General features: G+C 44.4%; 1 protein-coding gene across 1 annotated transcript in view; it reads left to right on the forward strand.

The window, feature by feature from the left end:
• NHSL1 (NHS-like 1) overlaps positions 1–20841 on the forward strand; it is a gene marked incomplete at its 5' end in the record, with an annotated part of 49524 nt that overhangs the window by 25875 nt on the left and 2808 nt on the right. Inside the window, 3 exon segments of the mRNA XM_010161433.1 lie at positions 151–343; positions 15346–18762; positions 19321–19450. Of these exon segments, the coding sequence (XP_010159735.1) occupies positions 151–343; positions 15346–18762; positions 19321–19450 (3740 nt within the window).

Here is a 20841-nt window from a genome sequence, read left to right on the forward strand (position 1 = left end):
TTTGTAAGTCAAAGCGTGATAGTTGTGAGGATGTATTTTGCTCCTCAAGCAATTGTGCTGACTGCAGCGACAACTTCTTAGTAATACCATAGTCATACCTTTTTTTTCTTGGTAGTAAACTTACATTGTTGCATGTATTTCTGTTCGTAGTGTCCTGTCTCTTCCCCAGAAGAAGAAAAGCTTATTACCATCAAAAGGCCTAAAACTCCAGTTTCAAATGAGCTATCGGATATCAACACCCAAACCAACTGGACTAAGTCACTCCCACTGCCAACCCCCGAAGAGAAAATGCGACAACAAGCACAAGCAGTCCAAACAGATGTGGTTCCTATTAATGTGACTGGTAGGCTTTTAATTTCAGTAATTACGTTACACTGATGAAGGAGGGAATGGATAAAAGGGGATCCATACAGTGGGATAGTATTTTGATGCTTATGTATTTGATGCAAGAATTTTAAATTACTTACTGCACCTTTTTATGGAAACGGCGTTTTGTGTTTAATAGTTTATCTCAAAACTTAGAGATCAAAAATCCCTTAAAATGATCATTAATGAAGGTAGTCTACACAAGGTGGGCTTGAAACAGCATTAGATATTCATGGAATACAAGAATAGGATTGATAAACAGCTGTGTTTTGCTATGTACTGCACTGAATTTCTGTAACGGAAAATGATGTTTTAAGCCATGCTAATGATATTTCAGGATTTTCTTCTAGGAATTTTAAGTAAGGATGGTTATCAGGTGTTTCTGTATTCTAATGACTAAGTGTTACAAAACTGAAGAAGAATTCTAGGGTCTTATTTTTATCAGCAATAAGAGGTTTAGGTGTCGAGGAAAGCAAGGAAAGAACAGCAAGTTAATGGATGCTCGAGCAAGACTCCTTGTAAGACACTACACTTAGGTGACAATAGTCCACATTTTCTTGTTACAAGCTGTGTATTGATTCTCGATTTTCCAAATGCTCTTTGGTTTTACAGTTGCAGAACTCCCACTCTGTGGAAGTTGAATTACGTTAAAGGCTAACTTTGCGGTGTGTAAATAGAAATTCTGTGAAAGACTGAAGTATCGCTTCAATTTAATATTCCCTGTTTTTCTGCACAGTATCAAGATTGTCTGTTATTAGTTAATTCAAATAACTGACCGTTTGCCTGCCAAAACCAGGATGATATTCAATATCCAATTAATTTCATACGCCATATGGCGCGCTCAGGCTCCATGCTTTCCCTTACAATCAATAGCTTGCATTGTTTGGCTTTGTTTTGAAAGTAATTTAGGCAATCTCTTCCCCAATAATTTTTTTGCCTATATTTTTAGAAACTAGTATTTTCAAGAGTATTATTTAATAGTATTTAAATATTGAAATGCTACAGGAGCAGCACTTCTGTGACAAACATCAGAGAGCTCCAAGAAATCAACCAGAAACATTTCCTTAAATAAACAGCAGAAAATACTTGAAATAAACAGCATGAAGACAACAGAAAATAATGAACATTCCAGGTCTGGGAAATTAATAGAAGGAGAATAAACACAGTGCCAAAATGTTACTAGGCCAGTTGGCATTTTCTAGGAAACGTAGGGTGCAGGTGCAGAAGGCCGAGTTGTGGGAACAGCAGCTAATCTGACATACTCGATAAGCTTGAGCAGGGCTTAGATACTGTGACAGCAGGAACAGGGTATACGTACAGCAAGTGATCTGCTGTTGGATTTAATGACCCTGCATACTGAAAATATATGGGGGAAGTCAACAGATGGAAAGAAAAATGAGGTAAAAGAGACCAAATAACTCTCATTGATTTAATTCAGTGTCTCTGGGAACATTACTCTTTGGATAAATCACACTTGTCATTTCAACGAGCTTAATTTGACTGGTGTTGCAAACCTTGTGTCCTTTGAATTGCACTGGGCAAACTCAGTGGTTCTCAACTGCTCTGGTAGAAACAGTGCACGTGCACGTGACGCTCCACCCTTTCGGAGTGTGCTGTTCATCATTTATTCCCTTATAAATATGGTAATTGGAAAGGATAGCGAGGGAGGGCAGTACAGGAAGCCTACTGTTGCAGTATGTGACCTGGGCTCTGGGATCCACCAGTTCCTTTCCCTTGGAATAATTATATTGCTACTGTGAAACGAGGCAAGCAACAGTAACAGGCTACGAGCTACATACAAGAAAAGCTGCTGCCCTTGTTCCTCTTTAAAAAGTCACAATCTGCTCCCCTCCTCTGCCCTCCCACACACAGAGTAATTTTATTTTGTGAAGTCCCTTATGTTAACTGCACGAGGCAGGAAAAAAGCCAACCAAAAATGCAGTGCCGTTGGTTCAGCGTGCCGTGGAACAAACCATCGTTGGTTTTTGTTTTGATTTGGCTTTTTCCTTCGCTTGCTCTTTTTCTCACTATCCCAGAAGAGAGGTCAAAAAACTCCCATTTTATTACTCCTGGCATGAAATAAAAGGTTAACCTCCAAAGAGGCTGCCGGCAGTTGACAGCGTTTTCAGCAGTGCATTAGTAATGATTCTGCTACTATGGCCTCTCTCGTGGCTGTGCAACAAATGCTCCGTGAGCTCGGCTCACGGGCCTCTTCGGTGAACAGGTTGCAGCTAATACAGTAGTAGTAAAAATCTATTGGATAGCCTGAAGGTGCAGGGGCATTGCATGAGGCTGACAAGCTGCTGAGTAGACATCCAGTTTTGGAAGCTGTTTTGGGAGTGCCTGGGCTGAGCTTATTCTGGCCTGGAAGGGTTGGGCTGAGTTTTCTGTGGTGGCCAGTCTTTGCTTTTGCATATCCTGGAGATAAAAAAGGGTGTAAAATGGTGTCTGCTCTCATGGGTTTTCCAGAACTAACTTTCTTTTCAGATGGAGGAGTCTGGTGATGGTGGAGGTCATCAGCACCAGGCTGGATCCTGCCAAACATTTAAGCATTTTCTTGAGTCCGGCTTGTCTGACTTAGTGAGATTTAAGCACATACTTAAATATTTTTGGTGAATCCAAGAAAACTAAGTAAACTCTATGAGGGAAAAGTGAGTAAACTGTATGAATGCTTAGGTGATTTGTTGAAAACCTGTAACAGAAGGTGAAAAGTATCATTAAATCTGCAAAATATATTTAAGTTCACACCAATATTTAAAAAAAAAAAAAGATGATGACAGGAAAAAAGACTGGGACATTCTGATTTTGCTTCCTGGAATTTGCTGAAGCTGCTACTTTGAAATTATACGAATTTGCACAGTGTATCAAAAGCCACTGAAGATGGATTGGTTGAGTTAGCTCTTGGGTAGGTCAGGGCAAGGAGTTACTGTGGATCACTTGCCACAGTAACGTTTCCCCATGGTCATCCTGTTTGTGCTGCCTGAGGCTTCATGAAAAAGACTCTCTCCCTGTTTGCACCTTCTACATGCCATTTACATTTTATTCCAAGGCATTCGAAGCCATACCTTAATTTCCTTGCAACTCACCATCTCGGGCATAATTGTTGGCCTTTGAATGGATAAAGATATGTTCAGAGATGCAGAACTTTCTCCTTCAAATTATTTGGATTTGTTATAACGTGGCTAGAATTACTATCATCATCCTGCTTGGCAGGATTACCTAACAGTCCTGACCGTCCTAATAGTGGTAATGCCCCAGACAGTGGGTAGTCTGTCTCAATATTTCAGGGCTTCTACTAAGCTGGTGCCCTAAATTTTACGGATCCCATGGGCTTCCTCCTCCCTTCATGTGCCCTGACTTCAGTAAGTCCAAAACTTTGAAACTGGCACTTGTTTGGAGCTGCAAGGATTCCCCATAGGACAAGTGTGGCTTATGGGAGCAACAGAGTCAGAGTCTTTATGTTTACAACGTGGTGAATGAAACTGCTACATTTTTTCCTTGCATTTTCCCGAGTCCACATGCTATACTTGAATATATGACTGTATCGTTAACTGTTACAGAGATAACGAGGTTTTCTGTGCTATTTACACGACACACATCATACCGATGTGCAGTCAGCCAGGGATAATATTTATGAGGTATTAGTTACTGTGCATTAATCACTTTTTAGAGGTAAATAATTTGGTCATCAAGTTTAAAAAAGCATACAAGGCAAAAAACATGTGTTAATCAGTTTTTTCTACATTTAAGTTTTATGTGGGTCACCTAAAGGACATTTAGCATTGCTTTAAAATGCTTTAACTTTTAAAAAGGGAACTTACTTGTGAGATATGGGGGGTAGTTGTTAGATTTTTAGAAGTGACACAGGGTTAACTTAGCTCGCAATCTATAGAGCAAGTTTTAGCACGCTACTAGTAAAATGGCCAAATTATAAACCTCTAAACAACAGGGAATTCCTGAAGAAAAGCTGCTTAATGATAGTGGTGCTTCTGGGTCCCGTTATGATACAGCACATGGTCATCATAAGGCTTTGTCTGGCAGCGTGCACTTACACACACGCTTTTTCAGCTCCTGCCACTGTATATTTTTATAATTGTTTACATTATAAAGTTTCAGTTTTAAGCAGCCTCCACTCTGAAATATTTACGAGACCACAGGATCAGTTTGATCTCTGCGTGCTCTGTCGTACTTACTTGTATTCATGTTAAAGGATCGCCACCGGAAATGTGGTACACTTGACAGGTTCAGAGCAACTTGGAATGGAAAAGAAGCCTCTCGTGTGATTTAATGATGGAGCTGTGCAAAGGCATTGCAATAGCTGTTGCCAGTAGCAATGCCTGCTCCTCTATAAACCACTGCGATCTTCCATTTTCATGAGCAGGTTTGCTTTTTCTGCTGCTCATTAGTTTAGAACAACAAAACCACACAAAAAGAACCCACAAAGGGCCAGGTTAAAGCAAGGGTTCTGTTCACTTGTAAGATCAGAGCTGCTCTCACCAGATCTGAACAGGGCTCAGGAAGCCAAAATTCCTTTTAAAACCTGCAGTACCGTGTAACGGATACGTGTGTCTAAAGCCTTACTGTGACAATATGCCGTATCTCCCTTCAGTGTAAACCTTCATTGTAGGACAAAGCTAACATCATTTATTAATGCCTTTTTTTCCATTTCTACAACAAAACTAGTGGAAGAAAGTGCATGATGTCAGCGTGCTTGGAAGTAATGTTGCTTTGCTTGTTCTACCATGTATTAGGGGAGAATTTCGACCGCCAAGCCAGCATTCGGCGGTCTCTGATTTACACTGACACGGTGGTAAGACGGCCGAAGAAAGTCAAAAGGAGAAAGACTATTACAGGAATCCCTGACAACATACAAAAGGAGCTAGGTATGGCTCATCAGAACTGTATTCCGTCCACTGTTCATTGTCACTGCTTATTACTCGACTAATAACATTACCAGTGCTCATGAAACCAATACAGTCTGATAGCCTATTACAGTTCCAAATACCTGTGTGCCTCCTTGCCACCTTGTGCATCTGGAAATCAGGGCCCTTTATCTGGTGACTTCTGTCTGTTGAAGGGAACAAGGTATTTGGAGAATGGTGTCCTGGTACAAGGGAAATCTGCAGGGATGTAAGGTTTCTGGTCTTTAATGCTTTCCTGGAGATTTGGTCTGCTTCCCCAGGATCTTCACTGAAGCAAAACTGAAGTGGGCAGGCGTTTTAGCTTGCAAGTAATTACTCAGTGGAGTAAAACGACTCATGTGTGCTATGATGCTTTCCCAAATCTGCCGAGAGGTAGATCAACAGAGAAAAGCCTGTAAATTTTCCAGTTCAGTTTAGGTTTAATTGGCAACTCCGTAAGTATCAGTTTAATTTGACTGGAAGCAGTTTACCTGGGCTTATTAGCTGTTGCATATATTCCAAAGGAAAAATACCTACTCGTTCACATTTATACTACCTCAGGCTGTCCTCTTTCACAGTTAGTAGCATACATGATACTCAGAGTGAGCGAAGCAGTCTGAATTTTGGCAGACCTTTCAGATGCTTTTTGCAGAACTTGGATTTATATCTGGTAATTCTGATTTAATTTTTAAAAAGATGTTTCAGTTTTTACCAAATGATAACTTCAGAGATAAAATTATGCCCCCCCCTCCCCCCCTTTTTTTAATAGAGGAACAATGTCCTTTAATGTGGCAGAATATAATTTTAGGTGCTTTACATGTGTAATCATCTCATATATTGATGATCCAGTAAGTTTTACTACCTTACATTTTGCATCTCTCTTAATTATGTTTTCAGTTATTGTGTCTTTGTCTAGATTTTTTCAGAAACAGAAGCAAAAATATGTAACTTGTCTGAATGGATTTGAAATGAGCTAGAGAGCGAGGTGCAGAGAAAGCCGAGAAACAAGCAAGCACATGAAGAACAGTTTGAGTGGAACTGTGCTCCTTCAGCATCTGTAATGAAACAGTGCACTGCCATGCGAGTCCTCTGCCTCAGGAAGGAGAATTCACTTACCCTAACCCTATTAAAACAGCTGAAGTTAGGTAGCTTCAAACCTTTGGATCTCTCATAATGATGTTATTTCTAAATGCAGCTCTGAGGTTTGTCCAAAGATCTCAGATGTTCTTGTCCATCTCTTCTCGTGGGGTGAATGCTGTTTTGTGCCTGCCATAGGGAGCTCCTCCTCATAGTGTGGGTTCCCTTCTTCCCCCTCACTGTCCATAGTGGGCCTTGCCACCTGGCAGGAGATACTTCCCAGGTCTGGAGTCCTCCTGGAGGTCAAAATTTGAATTTTTTACTTCCTGAGGGAGAACCACACATTTATCAGCCTTGCAATAAGCTATAAGAAAGCTGTAGAGTTAAATAAAATAAAGTCAATTTGTTCTAACCAAACAAAGATCAAAGCTGGAAACAAAGCTGCATAAAATTTAATATTGAATTAATCTTAACAGAGATTCCCTTCTCCTGTCTTTCAGGCCTCTCTGAGGCAAATCTCTCAGATACTGTGTTTTCAGCTAGTTTGAGGGAATAGCAGAGACAACCCGCATCCTCTCTTATCTGTTCAGGATGAATTTTATGTTCTCTTCCATTTTAAACTAAATCGCTTTGCGCTTTGTCTAGAGCTGAGATGAAATTACTTGTGCTCCTTAAAAATTCTTACAGAATCATAGAATGGTTTGGGCTGGAAGGGACCTTAAAGACCATCTAGTTCCTACCCCCCTGCCATGGGCAGGGACACCTTCCACTAGACCAGGGTGCTCAAAGCCTCATCCAGCCTGGCCTTGAACACTTCCAGGGATGGGGCATCCACAGCTTCTCTGGGCAACCTGTTCCACTGCCTCACCACCCTCTCTGTGAAGAACTTCTTCCTGATATCTAATCTAAACCTCCCCACTTTCAATTTAAACCCATTACCCCTTGTCCTGTCACTACAGGCCCTTTTAAAAAGTTCCCCCCCAGCTTCCTTGTAAGCCCCTTCAGGTACTGGAAGGCTGCAATAAGGTCTCAAGTAACACTTAAATGCAAAATTGATACAGGACATTGCCTAAACTGTTCATTTTCAGGGTTGTTATGGTGGTCTTGACTCTGGTGTGGTATTCTGAATACGACACACCTGCCAAGGTCGTGGTTTTCAACAGGGATTATCTTTGACACATGTAGAACCTACTTTGAGCAGAGATAGTGGAGTGACGTAGGGCAAAGCAGCACACTTTGTTCACACTGCAGTTTGTCACTTGTAGGGGTTCCCTATGTTCTTTCAGGTCTGTGGATTTTGAAACGGGTGGCAGCAGTAATTGGGTGGATGTGCATAGAATGCTTCCTGCTGGCTGCATTTTCAAAACTTCGAGGTTATGTTTGTGACCACTTCAGACAGATCTTTGAATGCTTGAAAATGTCAACTGTAGTTTACCTGGAGGAATAAACTGAGAATGCAGTTGGCGTCTATCTTGAAAATAATTTCCTCAGTGAATATCTTAAAAGAACTTTGTGACTTTTGCCAGTCTGTTTGCCAAAGGTGATGGGTTTTATGGTCTTGATTTTGGTCTTTCATCCCTGTGCTGAGCACATTTCATGTTGCATTGCTTGAAGGTTTTCCTTGGCTCCTGTTTTATGTTGCAGAAGTTTCAGGGCTGTCAGTATCTCACTGTAGGAGCTTTCCTCTGGATGGTTCCCTGGCCCTCGACCGGCAGGCACGTAGGGTGTCAGCCATCTGCCCTAGGGTGGAAGTTGTCTGAGGAGCTTGATGTAGCTTCCATGGTGGTTGTATGTCATCCAGACAGCAAAAGGTATGCCAGCAAAACTCTCTGATGGAGGTTTCCATCCTGTTAGCATGTTGCTTTCCATCACTAGAAAGAAAATGTGCTTGAAAAGAGAAGTTATCAGTGTCTTCATCTTACGGATGGGGAAACCAGGCATGCTGCGGTGGAGTGACTTAGCCTGAGTCACACACCAGGCTGCTGGCAAAGGCTGGGAATAAATTCAGTCTCCCCATCCTTGTTCAGTGCTCTTTCTGCCTTTTCTCCCCTGTCGCTCCCCAAATATTTCTGTAGCCATGTGTTCCCTATTTCTCTTACACTGTCCCAAAACAAACAAGGAGTTGTTTTAAAACATTCCACAGTTCATTTGATCGGAACAAGGATCCGGCCTAAACTCCAAATCAAGCAATTTGCATTGTGCCTATTGACATTCTCCCTGTGGTTTCAGCTGAATAAATCTCTTTGTTTCTCCCCTAAAGCATTGCTGTGGATGGCTATAATATTTACACAAAGATTAAAATCCCTTGGTACACCAGAGTTGCTGTGCACAGGCTAAATAACCAACACGTACAGCAGATTCTTGTTACCTCTTGTTTATCCTTCAGAAGGAAGCAGAAACTTGAGAGACCCTCAAAGCCTCAACCAAGTTTGAACTATTTTCATTTCTTGCGAGAGAGCCTGGAGGAGCTTCTGCTGGGCCAAGCTGCTGGGGTTCTCCTCTGGCTGCTTTGGCTCCTTCGGAACAAGAAAGACCAACCAGGAGAGAGCCTGCACTGATTACTGGCCCGAGCTCAGCAGCCGTGGTACCCTTGTAGAGTTTAGCCAAACATACTGAAAGGAATCATTAACTGCACCCATGAGGCATGTGCTGGAAGTATCTTTAAACATTCCTACTCTTTAGCCTTGTAATACTGCTGTGTTTTCACAGGTGTCTTCCAGCGACGAACCAGTCTCCCTGCATAGCCTGGAAACTTCTGTGTAAAAAATGCAAGGTGATGAGATTCTGAGACAGGATAAGAACAGGAGATGCCTACCAGTTTAGAGATGCCAGTTATTTTTTGTGCAGTTATGTTTTAACTGCAGGACCCTTTCAGTACTATGTAGCAGAGCAATGCCGAAATAAGAGGAGAAGGCAGAGCATTCCTATCTCTGCAAAACACGGCAAAGAAAAATTAGTTTTGCATACTTCAAATTACCTTTATTGTCAGAACACTAATGTATATGTGTTTAATGGAGTCAGTGTTGGATCAAAATTGCAGCAAGGGCAAGAAACTCTGAGATGATGTTTTACTTCGAGTTTGTGTGCTCTCAGTTTCTCTGCTCTGTGTTGCCATTATCCATCGCCTCTAGCTGTCTTCTTCAGATGGTACCTTGTATGCAAACTGGTGTTCTCCCCTCAGGCAAGAAGATGATTCCCAGTGGTAGAGATGAGCAGCTCTCTGGGGGAGCCTGTCGCAGGCCTTGCTCATTTCTCGGCTCTTGGTTACTTTCAGCTGCCTTCACATACTCCAACTCTCCAGATGAGATAAAGGGAGCAAAGTGGCTTCCCGTTTCCATGGTCCCTTCTCTGTGTCAGTCCTCTAGGGTCTGGCTTAGACTAATTCTTTTTGTGAAGGTACCAGGTATCAGGTTGGGAATTTCTTCAGAGCTCTCAACCGGTCCAGTCCCAGGCACCGATGGACAGCTTCTGGTGTCCCGGGCCCTCACCCTGTCTTGCAGGAGGAGCAGGTTCCAGGCTTGGGTACCTGTTCCACCACAGTTCATTGTCCAAGTAAACATACATCACTAAAGCAGGGGAGAGGAATCTATCTTGGAGTTTTCCACCTTTTGATTTCTTATTCTTCTGACAGGCATTTTGCTTTCCTTTAATCAAAGTTTCTGTTCTCTTCAGGCTTTCAAAAGTTTTCTAGATTATGCTTTGTGTGTATTTTCTTTGAATGATTTCAGTACTTATTTTTTCCCACCTTAAGGTGCAGTTCGTGGTCTTTATGCCACTCTGATTCCCCCCACCTCCATTTAATTTTTTTTCCTTCCCAACCAAAGGGTTCAGAGGGTCAGAACATCCTCATATGCTTTTCTTCAGCTTGTTTCCCTGCCTCCTGTTTTCAGTACTCACAATGAGTTGTCACCTATAGGACCTCCTGACAGTCATCAGGATAGATATGACTGACACCTGAACAGTCAGTCCCTCATTTGCTTTCTTGTGGCACAGCTCAGACCCCCTCTCGGTACCGCCGGTGCCTCACCTATCATTTGAGACTGTTGAAGTTTCTCCTTTGACATGCCTTAGAGGAAATGATTCCATCTCAGCAACATGGGGGCACGTTAAGTCCTTCTGCTCTTTGGGAACTCAGCTGTTCTGTTGAACACTCGTCCTAATTGATAATCTTTTCCAATTAGTCCCTTTGGTCTAGCAGTCATTCAAATTATAGGTCCCATAGTTAAGAAGAGTCCCAGCTATCCGGTGGTCCTACAGAAATACCTTGCAAATACCCAGCTGTTCAAGCCAAGTAATTCTGCATCCGGCTTCAAGTTGCAGCTCTCGCGTTCTTTGGAGAGAATAGCTCTCTCCGAGTTACGATGCCTTTTAACAAAAACTGTAGTTTCTCAACACTGTGCGTTTCCAGCATTACTCATCGTCTGCTTTTTGATAATGGGGGATGAAAGACAGATGCCACGAATATAATCTTTACCAGAGGCTCTTCTGTCAGAATCAAGAAAATCTGAATTCCCTATAATTTCATCAAAATTCTCCCTTTCAGAGTGGCAGTGATACATGCAAGGATTCAGGATATTTTTTAGCTGGCAGTATTGAAAAGCATTGCAAGATTGTCTGCAATATTTTTCTCCCCTCTGAGAGATTACAGATGCTTCATGGAGCACAGTGAAAATTCCTTAAGATTACCATGAGCCCGATGTACTTGTCTGTTTCTTGTTGAGTGTGTGTTAAAAATCATCCAGTATGTAAGCACTAGGGAGTAATAGATGACTCTCTCAGGGTTTTTGTAACACTGGAAGTGGTGATGCCTGCACAGGGACTTGGCCAGGTCACTAGGTTTGGAGGAGGATTGGTAGGTGGGGCATGAGAAGATGAAAGCAACAGATCTTAGGAATGTGCCTGTGGCACAAGAGACAAGTGCTTGTAGTAGAAACGATTAGTCAGAAGTAGTTTGGGAAGAGAGATTACTTTTATATACTAGTTGAAACAAGCCTGTTCTTTGTGATAGCAACACACATACTTTTTATCCTCTCAAATCCTCAGTTTTCTATGCTCATTTCAATGCAGAGGACCTTTCTGCTGATTCTCTGCACCAAGCTGCTGGTGCCACGCCATCGGCCGGAGTCTCAGGGAGGCTTGTAGTCGCTAGTACCTGGCCCTAGGGATTGCATGCAGGCACTTTCTTTCTGCCATCAAATTTGCAGTCAGTCTCTGTCATCTCTAATGAGCAACACCAGTAACTACCAGCTATGGGGAAAACTGGAGGAACCTGTATATGCCTATCTGGGATCGAGTGCTTGGAGCTAAGGTGTGCATTTGAACCTCTTCTCTCTGCTTCCATGCAAGAGATGTTGAATATGTTGCATGTTCCAGTCAGTGCATGTTCTTTACTTGCTGCTGGGGTCTACACTGATCATATGCATTAGGGAATAGCATTTCCCCAAGAGAGATTTACAGCATAGCAGGAAGTAGGGTAAGAAAGGAGTGTAGCAACAGGTCTCCTGTGGTGGACACAGCACTTGCTGCAGGGCTACTGGGCGCAGGGTAAGACAAAATGCAGACAGGATGATTGTTAATTGCTTTCAGACACATTTACCTTACCATCAGATTGCGGCCACTTCTGACTTCATAGCGTTCAGCGTCTGTAACCTAATGTCCAGTTCTGCAGAATTTTTTGCTGCTGTCTGCTCAGACATCACCCCTGCAACTAGGTGGACTTACGGACGGTATTCTTTAAAAACCCTGATTCAGTTGCAGAATTTTGGTGTTGCAGAAATCTTGTAACTTCTGACTGCTATTTATTTAAGCAGAGGGTTTCTGAGAGACACGGCATTTTCATTGTAATAGTCAATTAAAGGTTAGAGCTAAGCCTTAGAACTGGTGTTCATATTCTAGCTGCAGTACCAACGAAGGAGGTTTGATTTTAAGGATTTTTGAAAACCCTTACTTTTCGGTGTTATCTGGCAGAGAGTGAGGGTTTTATGGTGCCTTTGTAAATTGCAAACAAAATACTCCTCACTATCTGCCCTCCTATGAATCCCACCAAAATCTTAAAACTCTCAACATCTTAAGAGAATACCTGAGTCTTAAATCTTCCTTTGGTTGGTTTTTTTGAACCAATGTCCCTGCAGATTTCTGTTGTGCCCCTTCAGGAAATGGAAGTGTAAAAAGAGTAATTGCTGTATTATGAAGGGCAGGTAGATCCTCGCAGGTTTGCATGAGATCATGCATACCTGTAAAGCCAAAACCGAAGCTGAAGTAATTCCAGAATATGCTGCATTTATACAAAAAAAAATACTTAAAACCTCAAAGTTGTCGTCTTGTAATAGCAACAGCCGTGAAAAGATCCCTCCCTGACCATATCCCGTATAATGATTGAAGGATGTAGCCCTGTACTTCTGAGACTGGGTCCTCTTGTGAACCCGCTATGGGTTTGGGCTCTGAACCATTCTGACTCCAGAAGGCCTCGCAAAGACCTGCCCTGACAGGCTTCCCTGCAGTATCGAGGTCGTAAAAGTTCACTGCTGTTGAGCCCGTTTATGTGGTTTCCCTGAGCATATTAGACTGGACCCTGAGTTACGTCTGTTCTAGTATTCCATGATGCTGAACAGCACCTTGCAGTTATCCACGCGGCCCTCTTCTTAGCGTGCTCCTCCGGCACTGCTCTGGCCTGGGCCAGCCAGGCAGGAGCTGCATCCCCAGGCATTTTGGTACAGCCATCCTTTCTGGAAAAGAGCTCAGCTTGGCTTGACTAAAAAGGGTCCTTGGCCTCTTTCATTTAGTAGCTTAGATACGGAGCTGTGGTTTAATTTTGTATTTCAGACGCTTCAAAGCATTGCTGTGCTTTTGCAGTAAACTGTGTCCCAGTGATGCATTCCGACACTCCTGGGTTTGGAAGGAGGAAAGGGAGGTTAGCAAGTGCAGTGTTGTCCTGCTTTGCCATCTACCTTCTGTAGCAATAACATTTAAAGAAGCATAAACTGTCTGTGTGTGTTATGCTGCTTGCAGAGTCCATTTAGCTTCCTGTGTAAATACAAACTACTGCATGTGGAAGCGAGGTGCTCTCAGCCGCAGGTCAGTATGTGGCAGTGTTAGTCACACACTACTTGCTGTAGTGCTGACAGCTTCATTCTCCACGAGCCCCATCCTCTGTCTCGCGTGTGTGTACATTTTATAGTGATAGAAAGAACAAGAATACCCCATCTCTTTGGTTATTTATATAACTTTGCACACAGATATTTATTGCTGGCTATTTTTAATTGGCTAACAGTTATTATCAGTGATGCCACGATCCAGAAACATTCATAATGTCAACTTTGATGCTTTTCTCTCCTTAACCTGATTCTGTAGAAAAAAAAATATACATGGAAAGCAAAATCAAATTATTTTTCTTAGTGTACAGTTCTTAATAACTGTATACAGAATATGCAAATACCTCGCTTGGTTGGCTGCAGTAGTCCATCTGTTCTGACAGAATCTCACATTAGATTGTCTGAGATGTTTGCCAGCATCCGTGAATCTAGCTTTCCTGCAGACCTCCAGCAGAAGCTGAAAGAGGCTACCTTTTCATGAGAGCAAGGGAATCTAGACAAAGCAAACTAAATAGGCTTGAAGCACCTAAAGACTACTTTTGTGCCTGGGGAAGCGAAGTAAACAATCTTTTTGTGTGTGCTGCTTTCACTGTAGCCTTTTCAGAGCCCTCTTTTCCTTAGCCTAAATGCCTCTTTTGCCTGCCAAGAATAAGGATAATTAAATGTCCTTTAAGTGGTGTTTAAAGCTGCATGATAAGAATACCTATCCTCATGATCCAGTTCCATATGGTAAATATGAAAGGGGAACAGTCCTGTCAGGCGTGCTACTGCATTGCTCCCGAGGCTAGCTTTAAGGCGGAGACTTGAAATAACCAGTTTTCCTGGCAGTGACTCACGCAGCATCCTTAGGAGCATCTCCAGCAGCCCGCCTGCCTCTTGTGTCTGCTGCTTATACAGCAATGCAACTGAACTGAAGAGCAGCAGCCTCACACAGGCCAGTTTTAAAGCAGTGCTCTGGCTTGTGTCTTTAAAAGGCAGCTACCGATAAAAACGTGAATTTAAAAGAACCCTAGAGCCCTTTCTACTGACCCAGTGATAATCCTGTTTTGAACTAAAACTGGTTTTTTCCATTGTCCTCAAAGCTGGGTTTATTAAAATGCCAATATATGATTAGTACTTCATTAAAACAAAGTACAGTTACGTTTTATTTCCTGACAGTGCTGAGGATGAGACGACCATCAGTACTAGCTGTTTATCTTCCCCACTTCTTGGAGTTTTTCCTTTTATGATGAATAGAAAGTAGTTATACAGAGAGCTGTTACTCCATGGTTTTCTTTGCAGTGTTGGGTAATGTCTTTGTATGAAAGCGGTTAGAGCGTATGTACTCTTTGCAGTAAAACAGTGCCTGGTTCAGTGTGTTAGCCTCCTTTGAGGTGAACTGCAAGACTTGGAGAGCTATCCGTGTCTCCTGAATTAATTTTTTTTTTTGGAAGCGTAATGCATTTAAAAGGCAGAACTAATTATTCACATTAATCTCCAGATTTCCTTCCCCTTTTCTTTATTGCGTGAGGAATTAGCGTGGAAGGACACTTCACGTTTCTCAGGCTTTTGTCTGTTCCTGCTGCTTTGCCTACTGGAAGTCACACAGCGCTACTTGGTTTCTGACATAACTGATTACTATGGAAATTATTACTGTGTCATAAATGGAGGATTTTATGTGTAAAAAAAAGAAATCCAGACGATTCTGTAAGCAGCAGGTTCCCTGTAATAAAGAAAAAGGAAAGAGAAATGGAGAAAACACACGCCGCCTGTGCAGAATCTATTGTTGCATATTCTTTTTCAGAAGGGATAACCTTCAGGAGCGTGGGGATCAAGCAGTTTGCTGTTTGGTTTTTTTTTTTATTTTAAATGAGTAGGAAGATAAATGTGAATTTGTGCTTCAAGGAATAATTATTTTCTTTTGACTCCAGCAGTTGGTACTGGCCAAAGTGATTTCCGAGGGCATTCCATGTATGTCCCAGATCACTGTTCCACGCTAGGGAGGCTAGACAGCTATCGCTGTGCTGTGCAGCGCTCTGAAACCAGGGACACCAGCTGCCAGACGGAGGAAGTTAAAGTTGTGCCCCCTTCGATGAGAAGAATACGAGCGCAGAAAGGACAAGGCATCGCAGCCCAGATGTCTCAGTTCTCCAGCTCCTCTGGAAACATGTCGGTGATGAGTGATTCTGCTGCGGTTATATTTGCTTCTCGCCAAAACAGCGACACAGGCTTTCACAGCTTACCTCGGGCTGGTGCGAGAGTGTCTCTGCAGTCCCTAGAGCAGACACAGGGCATCTCTAGGCAGACAGACGACATCGCTGGCACTTTACCCCACCAGATAAGTAAATTGCAAGTGGACGATAGTGGTGTGCATCTGAGGAGTAACCCCACGACGGGGACCCTGTCGAGGCCCAAGTCTCAGGAGGTGAGAAGCTATGATAGCGAAAAGTCCACAAGCCCAGTGTGCGTGGTCTCTCCTCATGCCACCTACTCGACGAGCATCATACCCAACGCAACGCTGTCATCCTCCTCAGAAGTTATCGTTATTCACACTGCTCAGAGCGCGGGACCATCAGATGGTAAAATTACCAGCTCCACTGCCTACCCAAAGCCAAGAGACAATCCTGTTGCCAGCAGTGCAGTAAGTGGGAAAGAGGATCACCATTCATCAAGCGGTAACTGGAGCGAGAGCAGCTCCACACGTCACTCTCAGACTTCAGATACCATCCCCTCTAATAGTGTGATGATGCTTTCTCTTGGTGACTCTGCTGTCTCTCTCAGCGCCCCTGGAAACACAGAGGCTGGCTCTCAGACCATGAGCTACAGCTGTAGGAACAGTCTTGCTTTACCAAACGCTTCCCAGGACAGCGATGGTAGGAGTGAATCTAGCTATTCAGGGGAGCGAGCACAGGCGGCAGGGGACAGCACAGAGCATTGGCTGTATAAGGCTGAAGAGAACAGTGAGGCTCCTTCACACAAGGGGGTTTGTACCACGCCGGGCTGTGCCACTCCTGGCAGCAACCTGAGCAGCAGCAGCCTGGAGAGGACTTCGGCCAAGGACGATTCTACTTCTCTGTACTCGGTGGACCACGACAGTTACTACAGTTCCATGCCTGTGGACTCTGGACTGAAGTCAGATGTGCCATGCAATAGTACTAATGGTTTTGGGAACCCCAGAGACAGCGTGATAAATGTCTTCGAAGGAAAGGAGAAGAAACACGAGAATGAACAGACAGGCCAAGGTGACAAAACCCTTGCAAGAAGCATCTCTCTAAAAAAGGCAAAGAAGCCACCTTTGCCACCATCCAGAACAGACTCACTCAAAAGGATGCCCAAGAAAAAAGCCCAGTCCAATGGACAGGAACTTGATGAAACCCTCATTGCCACCCTCCAGCATTCCCTGCAGTTGAATCTCAAGTGCAAAAATGGCAGCTCCCCTTGCCAGAGCCCCTGCAGTGATTATGAGGATCCCTGGGTGTTGCGCTCCCGCAGCCAAAGCTCAGTCAGCGCAAGCAGCAGCATGTTGTCCACCACTGCTCCAAACCTGTACTCCATCTGCACAGTCACTCCCTCTCAGAGCGAGACCAGTAGCATCAAGTCGGAGTGTGCCGACCAGTGGGGTTACTACAGCGACTATGCTGCCGTGGTGGACGACCAGGTGAAATCCCTGGTGACCCATTCCGCCAGCACGTCGTCCGCGCTCAGCGATTACAGCATCAGCCACTTCAGTGATGGCTCAAGGGCTTCTGTGCCACAAGTGCCCAGTGGACTGGCCAAACCAAAGAGCACTTCTCCAGAGAAATCCCACCGAGTCACGTCACCGTCAAGTGGGTACTCCAGCCAGTCCAATACGCCCACGGCGCTTACTCCGGTGCCTGTGTTTTTAAAATCTGCGTCATCAGGAAATGGGAAATCCAAGCTGAAGCCTAAAGTGCCTGAAAGGAAATCCTCTCTGCTGTCTTCGGTCTCCATGTCTTCATCCTCCACTTCTCTTTCTTCAAATACATCTACTGAAGGGAGTGTGAGTGTGAAGAAATTGGACCCCACCCTGAGCTCTCCTTTGGATTCGGGTGCACCTCCTCCACCACCTCCTCTTCCAACACCTCCACGTTGCCCTGAACTTTCTCCTCCCCCTCCTCCTCCTTCTCCTCCAGCAGAAGTCATGGATCTGTCGCCATTGCCAGCCTCTCCCACATTCCCCCCTCCTCCGCCAGAAGCCGATGTGAGTTCTTCCTTTGCTCAGACTGTCCCGTGGTTTCCGCAAGAAGCCTCCATCAGCTCGTTCTCTTCCCCTGTTCCTCCTCCTCCTACTTTCCCCTTAGCTGTCCCGCTGCCAGCACCACCTCTGGATCCCAAACTAACAAAAGGTGCAACAATACACCCGCAGTATTCTTTCAAGAAACGTCACCAGGAAGATTCTTGCTACAGCCCAGCAAAACAGCTGCTCAACAAGCAAGATGCGAGACCTGCGATGCCCTTAGTAACTACCAAAGCGTTGCAAATGGTGCAGCTGAGGTCTGTGAAAAAAGCGACAGAAGGTGAGCCATCACCCGAACCAGCTTCTGAAAACCCTGCTCAGGAAAAGGGCACCGTGAATCCGTCGTCGCTGTGCTCCCTAAAGCCATCTCTCTCGCTGAGGCTCGGTAGCAGCTTAGGCGAAGAGGAAATGAAGACTCAAGGCGCTTCGTTTAGAACCTCGGTTCAGACACTGGGGTCTCCTCTCATTCTCTCCGACAGCACACCAGCTCTCGACAGCAATCACAAGCCTGCGGGTGCCGTAGGTCTAAGCAAGTCCTTCGACGCCGATTCGCCGGGGACGGCTGCTGAAGGCACGCCGGAGTCTCCAGTGCAGAGTGCAGACCTCCATTCTGGCGTGTCACTTCAGGGCTCGCCCGCATCTCCCGACAAGGCTCGGGGCATATTGCCGAGCAAGAAGCCACCTCCTATTTCAAAGAAACCCAAACTGTTCCTCGTCGTACCACCTCCACAGTTAGAGCTTACGGTGGAGAAAAGAGCTGAAGTGAGTGATGCTGTCAGAAGCGCATCGAGCCCAGCTAAGGGAGACGTCGTGCCTGCACGCTGCAAGGAGGCGAGAAACCCTCTTACAGATGGACTCAGTTGTAGCGAGATGGACTCTGGCAGCCTGGTTCCTGAGGGAGGAGCTGCTGGATTCACCTTCTCTGAGACAGTGGGAACGAGTGCCTTTGTGGTACAGCCTGCTGCATCACCAGTTCAAGAAGAGCCCAGGCAGGAGGAGCAGTCTGCTTTTGATGAAGGAAGCAGTTCAGGCAGCAGCCAAGACAGTGGCAGTAACGCTGACGGGCACCTCTCTCAAGAAAACGAAAGTGGTGAGTGTCTCTCCTCCTCTTCAGATGCAGCAATAGCTATTTGAAAGAAGCTGGGGGGGGGGGGGGGGGTGGTGTGTGAGAATAGCGATCCTAGCATTCAGTTGGGCTTCTGTAGAGCAAAGAACCTCTTGGCAATAGTTAAAACTAAAAGCCTGCAGAAAGTTGCAGGGATCAGATTAATAGCTCATGAGATTTCTTGTAATTCCTTCCTGACTCCTTATTATTGCAGACATGGAAAGAGAATGATGCTTTATTTAACTGTTCTAGGATTAAAACGTGCTGTGAAAACGTGGTTAGCTTTGCTAATTTTGATTTTGCATTTTATTGGAACCCGTACCGTTTTTCCTTCGGTGGTGTTCTCTGCCTGTGTGCGTGAGCAGGCACCGGCGTTCCATGCGCTGCAGTTTCCTAAGCAGGCGGCATTCTGCAATCACAGCAACGACAACGGTGCACGCACTCAATCTCCGCTCTCCCACGGCGGCGAGGGCTGACTTCAGGATTACATGCCTGTTGGGTTCCCGCAGTGGACTGACAGTATTGTTCGTTCTCTCTGCGCAGCGGAGGTATTTGAATCGGATACAGCAAATAGTGCGTTCCTGCCGAGCCATAGTTATGGGGAAGAGATGGACGGAGTGGCAACGCCGGCGAGACCAAGGACTACTGAGGATCTTTTTGCAGCCATTCACAGGTACTGTAGAAACTGCCCTTCCCGTACTGTCAGGTCCAATAGTTCTCTGAAAAAAATCCGTTCGTGTTGTTTTATGAAAACACCCAATTACGACCGTTATTGCTTTAACAAAAAGCACACACATATCAGTTTTCTACTAAGGCTGTATATGCAAAAGATAAGGAAAATAACTTGGGTTTTGTTGGTTTACAAATATGTTTAATCCCTTCTAAACTAAAAGCTACCAGATTAAATCAATGTAGATTGTATTACAAATATCCTGCCCCTTAAAATACCAAGTTACATCTAATATTTATTGTACTGTTCTCAATCTGCCATATTAACTCTACTGTTGCTTTTTCTGTGTATCTTTTTGTTTTCATTCTCGTTCTTCTCCATCTCTTTTTACCCTCTTCGCTGCTTATATGGTGCAGTTTGGGACAGAGGCTCAACGCTAATGCTTCATGGCAAGCGTGGCTGAAACTGGCAAGTAACACAACATGTCAGTCATATGGCAAAACATATGGCAAACGCTGGATTATAGTTTGCCATAATCCAGCCTGAGGTCGGGTGTTTTGTGTCCAACTGGTTCATGAATGAAATGTGCAGTACTGGCTCTATTATCGATGACATTATTCATTTCCCTTAAAACAAAATCATCCTGAATAGGCAACTGGATTTTTGTGCTGTTCACGTTAGGTTGACCAAAAAAAAAAAAGAAAGGCAAAGCAAAGCTTAAAACCACAAAATGAAATGTGTGCACCATTTAAACAGTACACACAGAAGACCATTGCCACTCTCTGAACTACTGAGCTTGCTTTTAGACTAGAATCGATGTAGTGGTAGTGCCATCTGGTGGCGTTGTCTCTGACTTCAGAATCGAGAGGGGCTGTCCGTGTCTCTTCACTGGTCACAGAGTGCTGGGCAGCACCCATACAGGTTCAGCTGGGTGTGGAGTCAGCTTCTGCCTCTGTGTTCAGCATCAGGGGTGCTGAGGGACGGGGAACGCCGGGTGTGAGAACATGGCTGGGAGCTGGGAGACTGCAGCACTCGAGGTGCAAAAGCTAGTCTTCTGTTTCTGAAACGATTCTGTTTCAGGTGTTTCAGAAATTCCACATGTATGATACTGACTTCTTACAACTTACCCCTTAGGAGCTGTTCTAAAAACGGTTGGTTGCACTCACGTGGCGTGCCACGCACGCGGGCTGCGACAAACCTGAGTTTAGAACGAAATAATCTGGCCAGTAGCCTTCCTCCGTTATGTGTGCGGATAGAGAGTGGATCTCTGTGTGTATACACACACATTCAATCCAGGAGTTTATGGGGAAATGGACAATGGAACTGGATGTGACATAGTTAAAACCGCTTGACACATTTGTTATTAAGACCTTGCTTTTGCTGGCTCTAGACCT

The sequence above is a fragment of the Eurypyga helias genome, unplaced genomic scaffold (genome assembly GCF_000690775.1).
Source record: "Eurypyga helias isolate BGI_N326 unplaced genomic scaffold, ASM69077v1 scaffold3281, whole genome shotgun sequence".
Classification (NCBI taxonomy): domain Eukaryota; kingdom Metazoa; phylum Chordata; class Aves; order Eurypygiformes; family Eurypygidae; genus Eurypyga; species Eurypyga helias.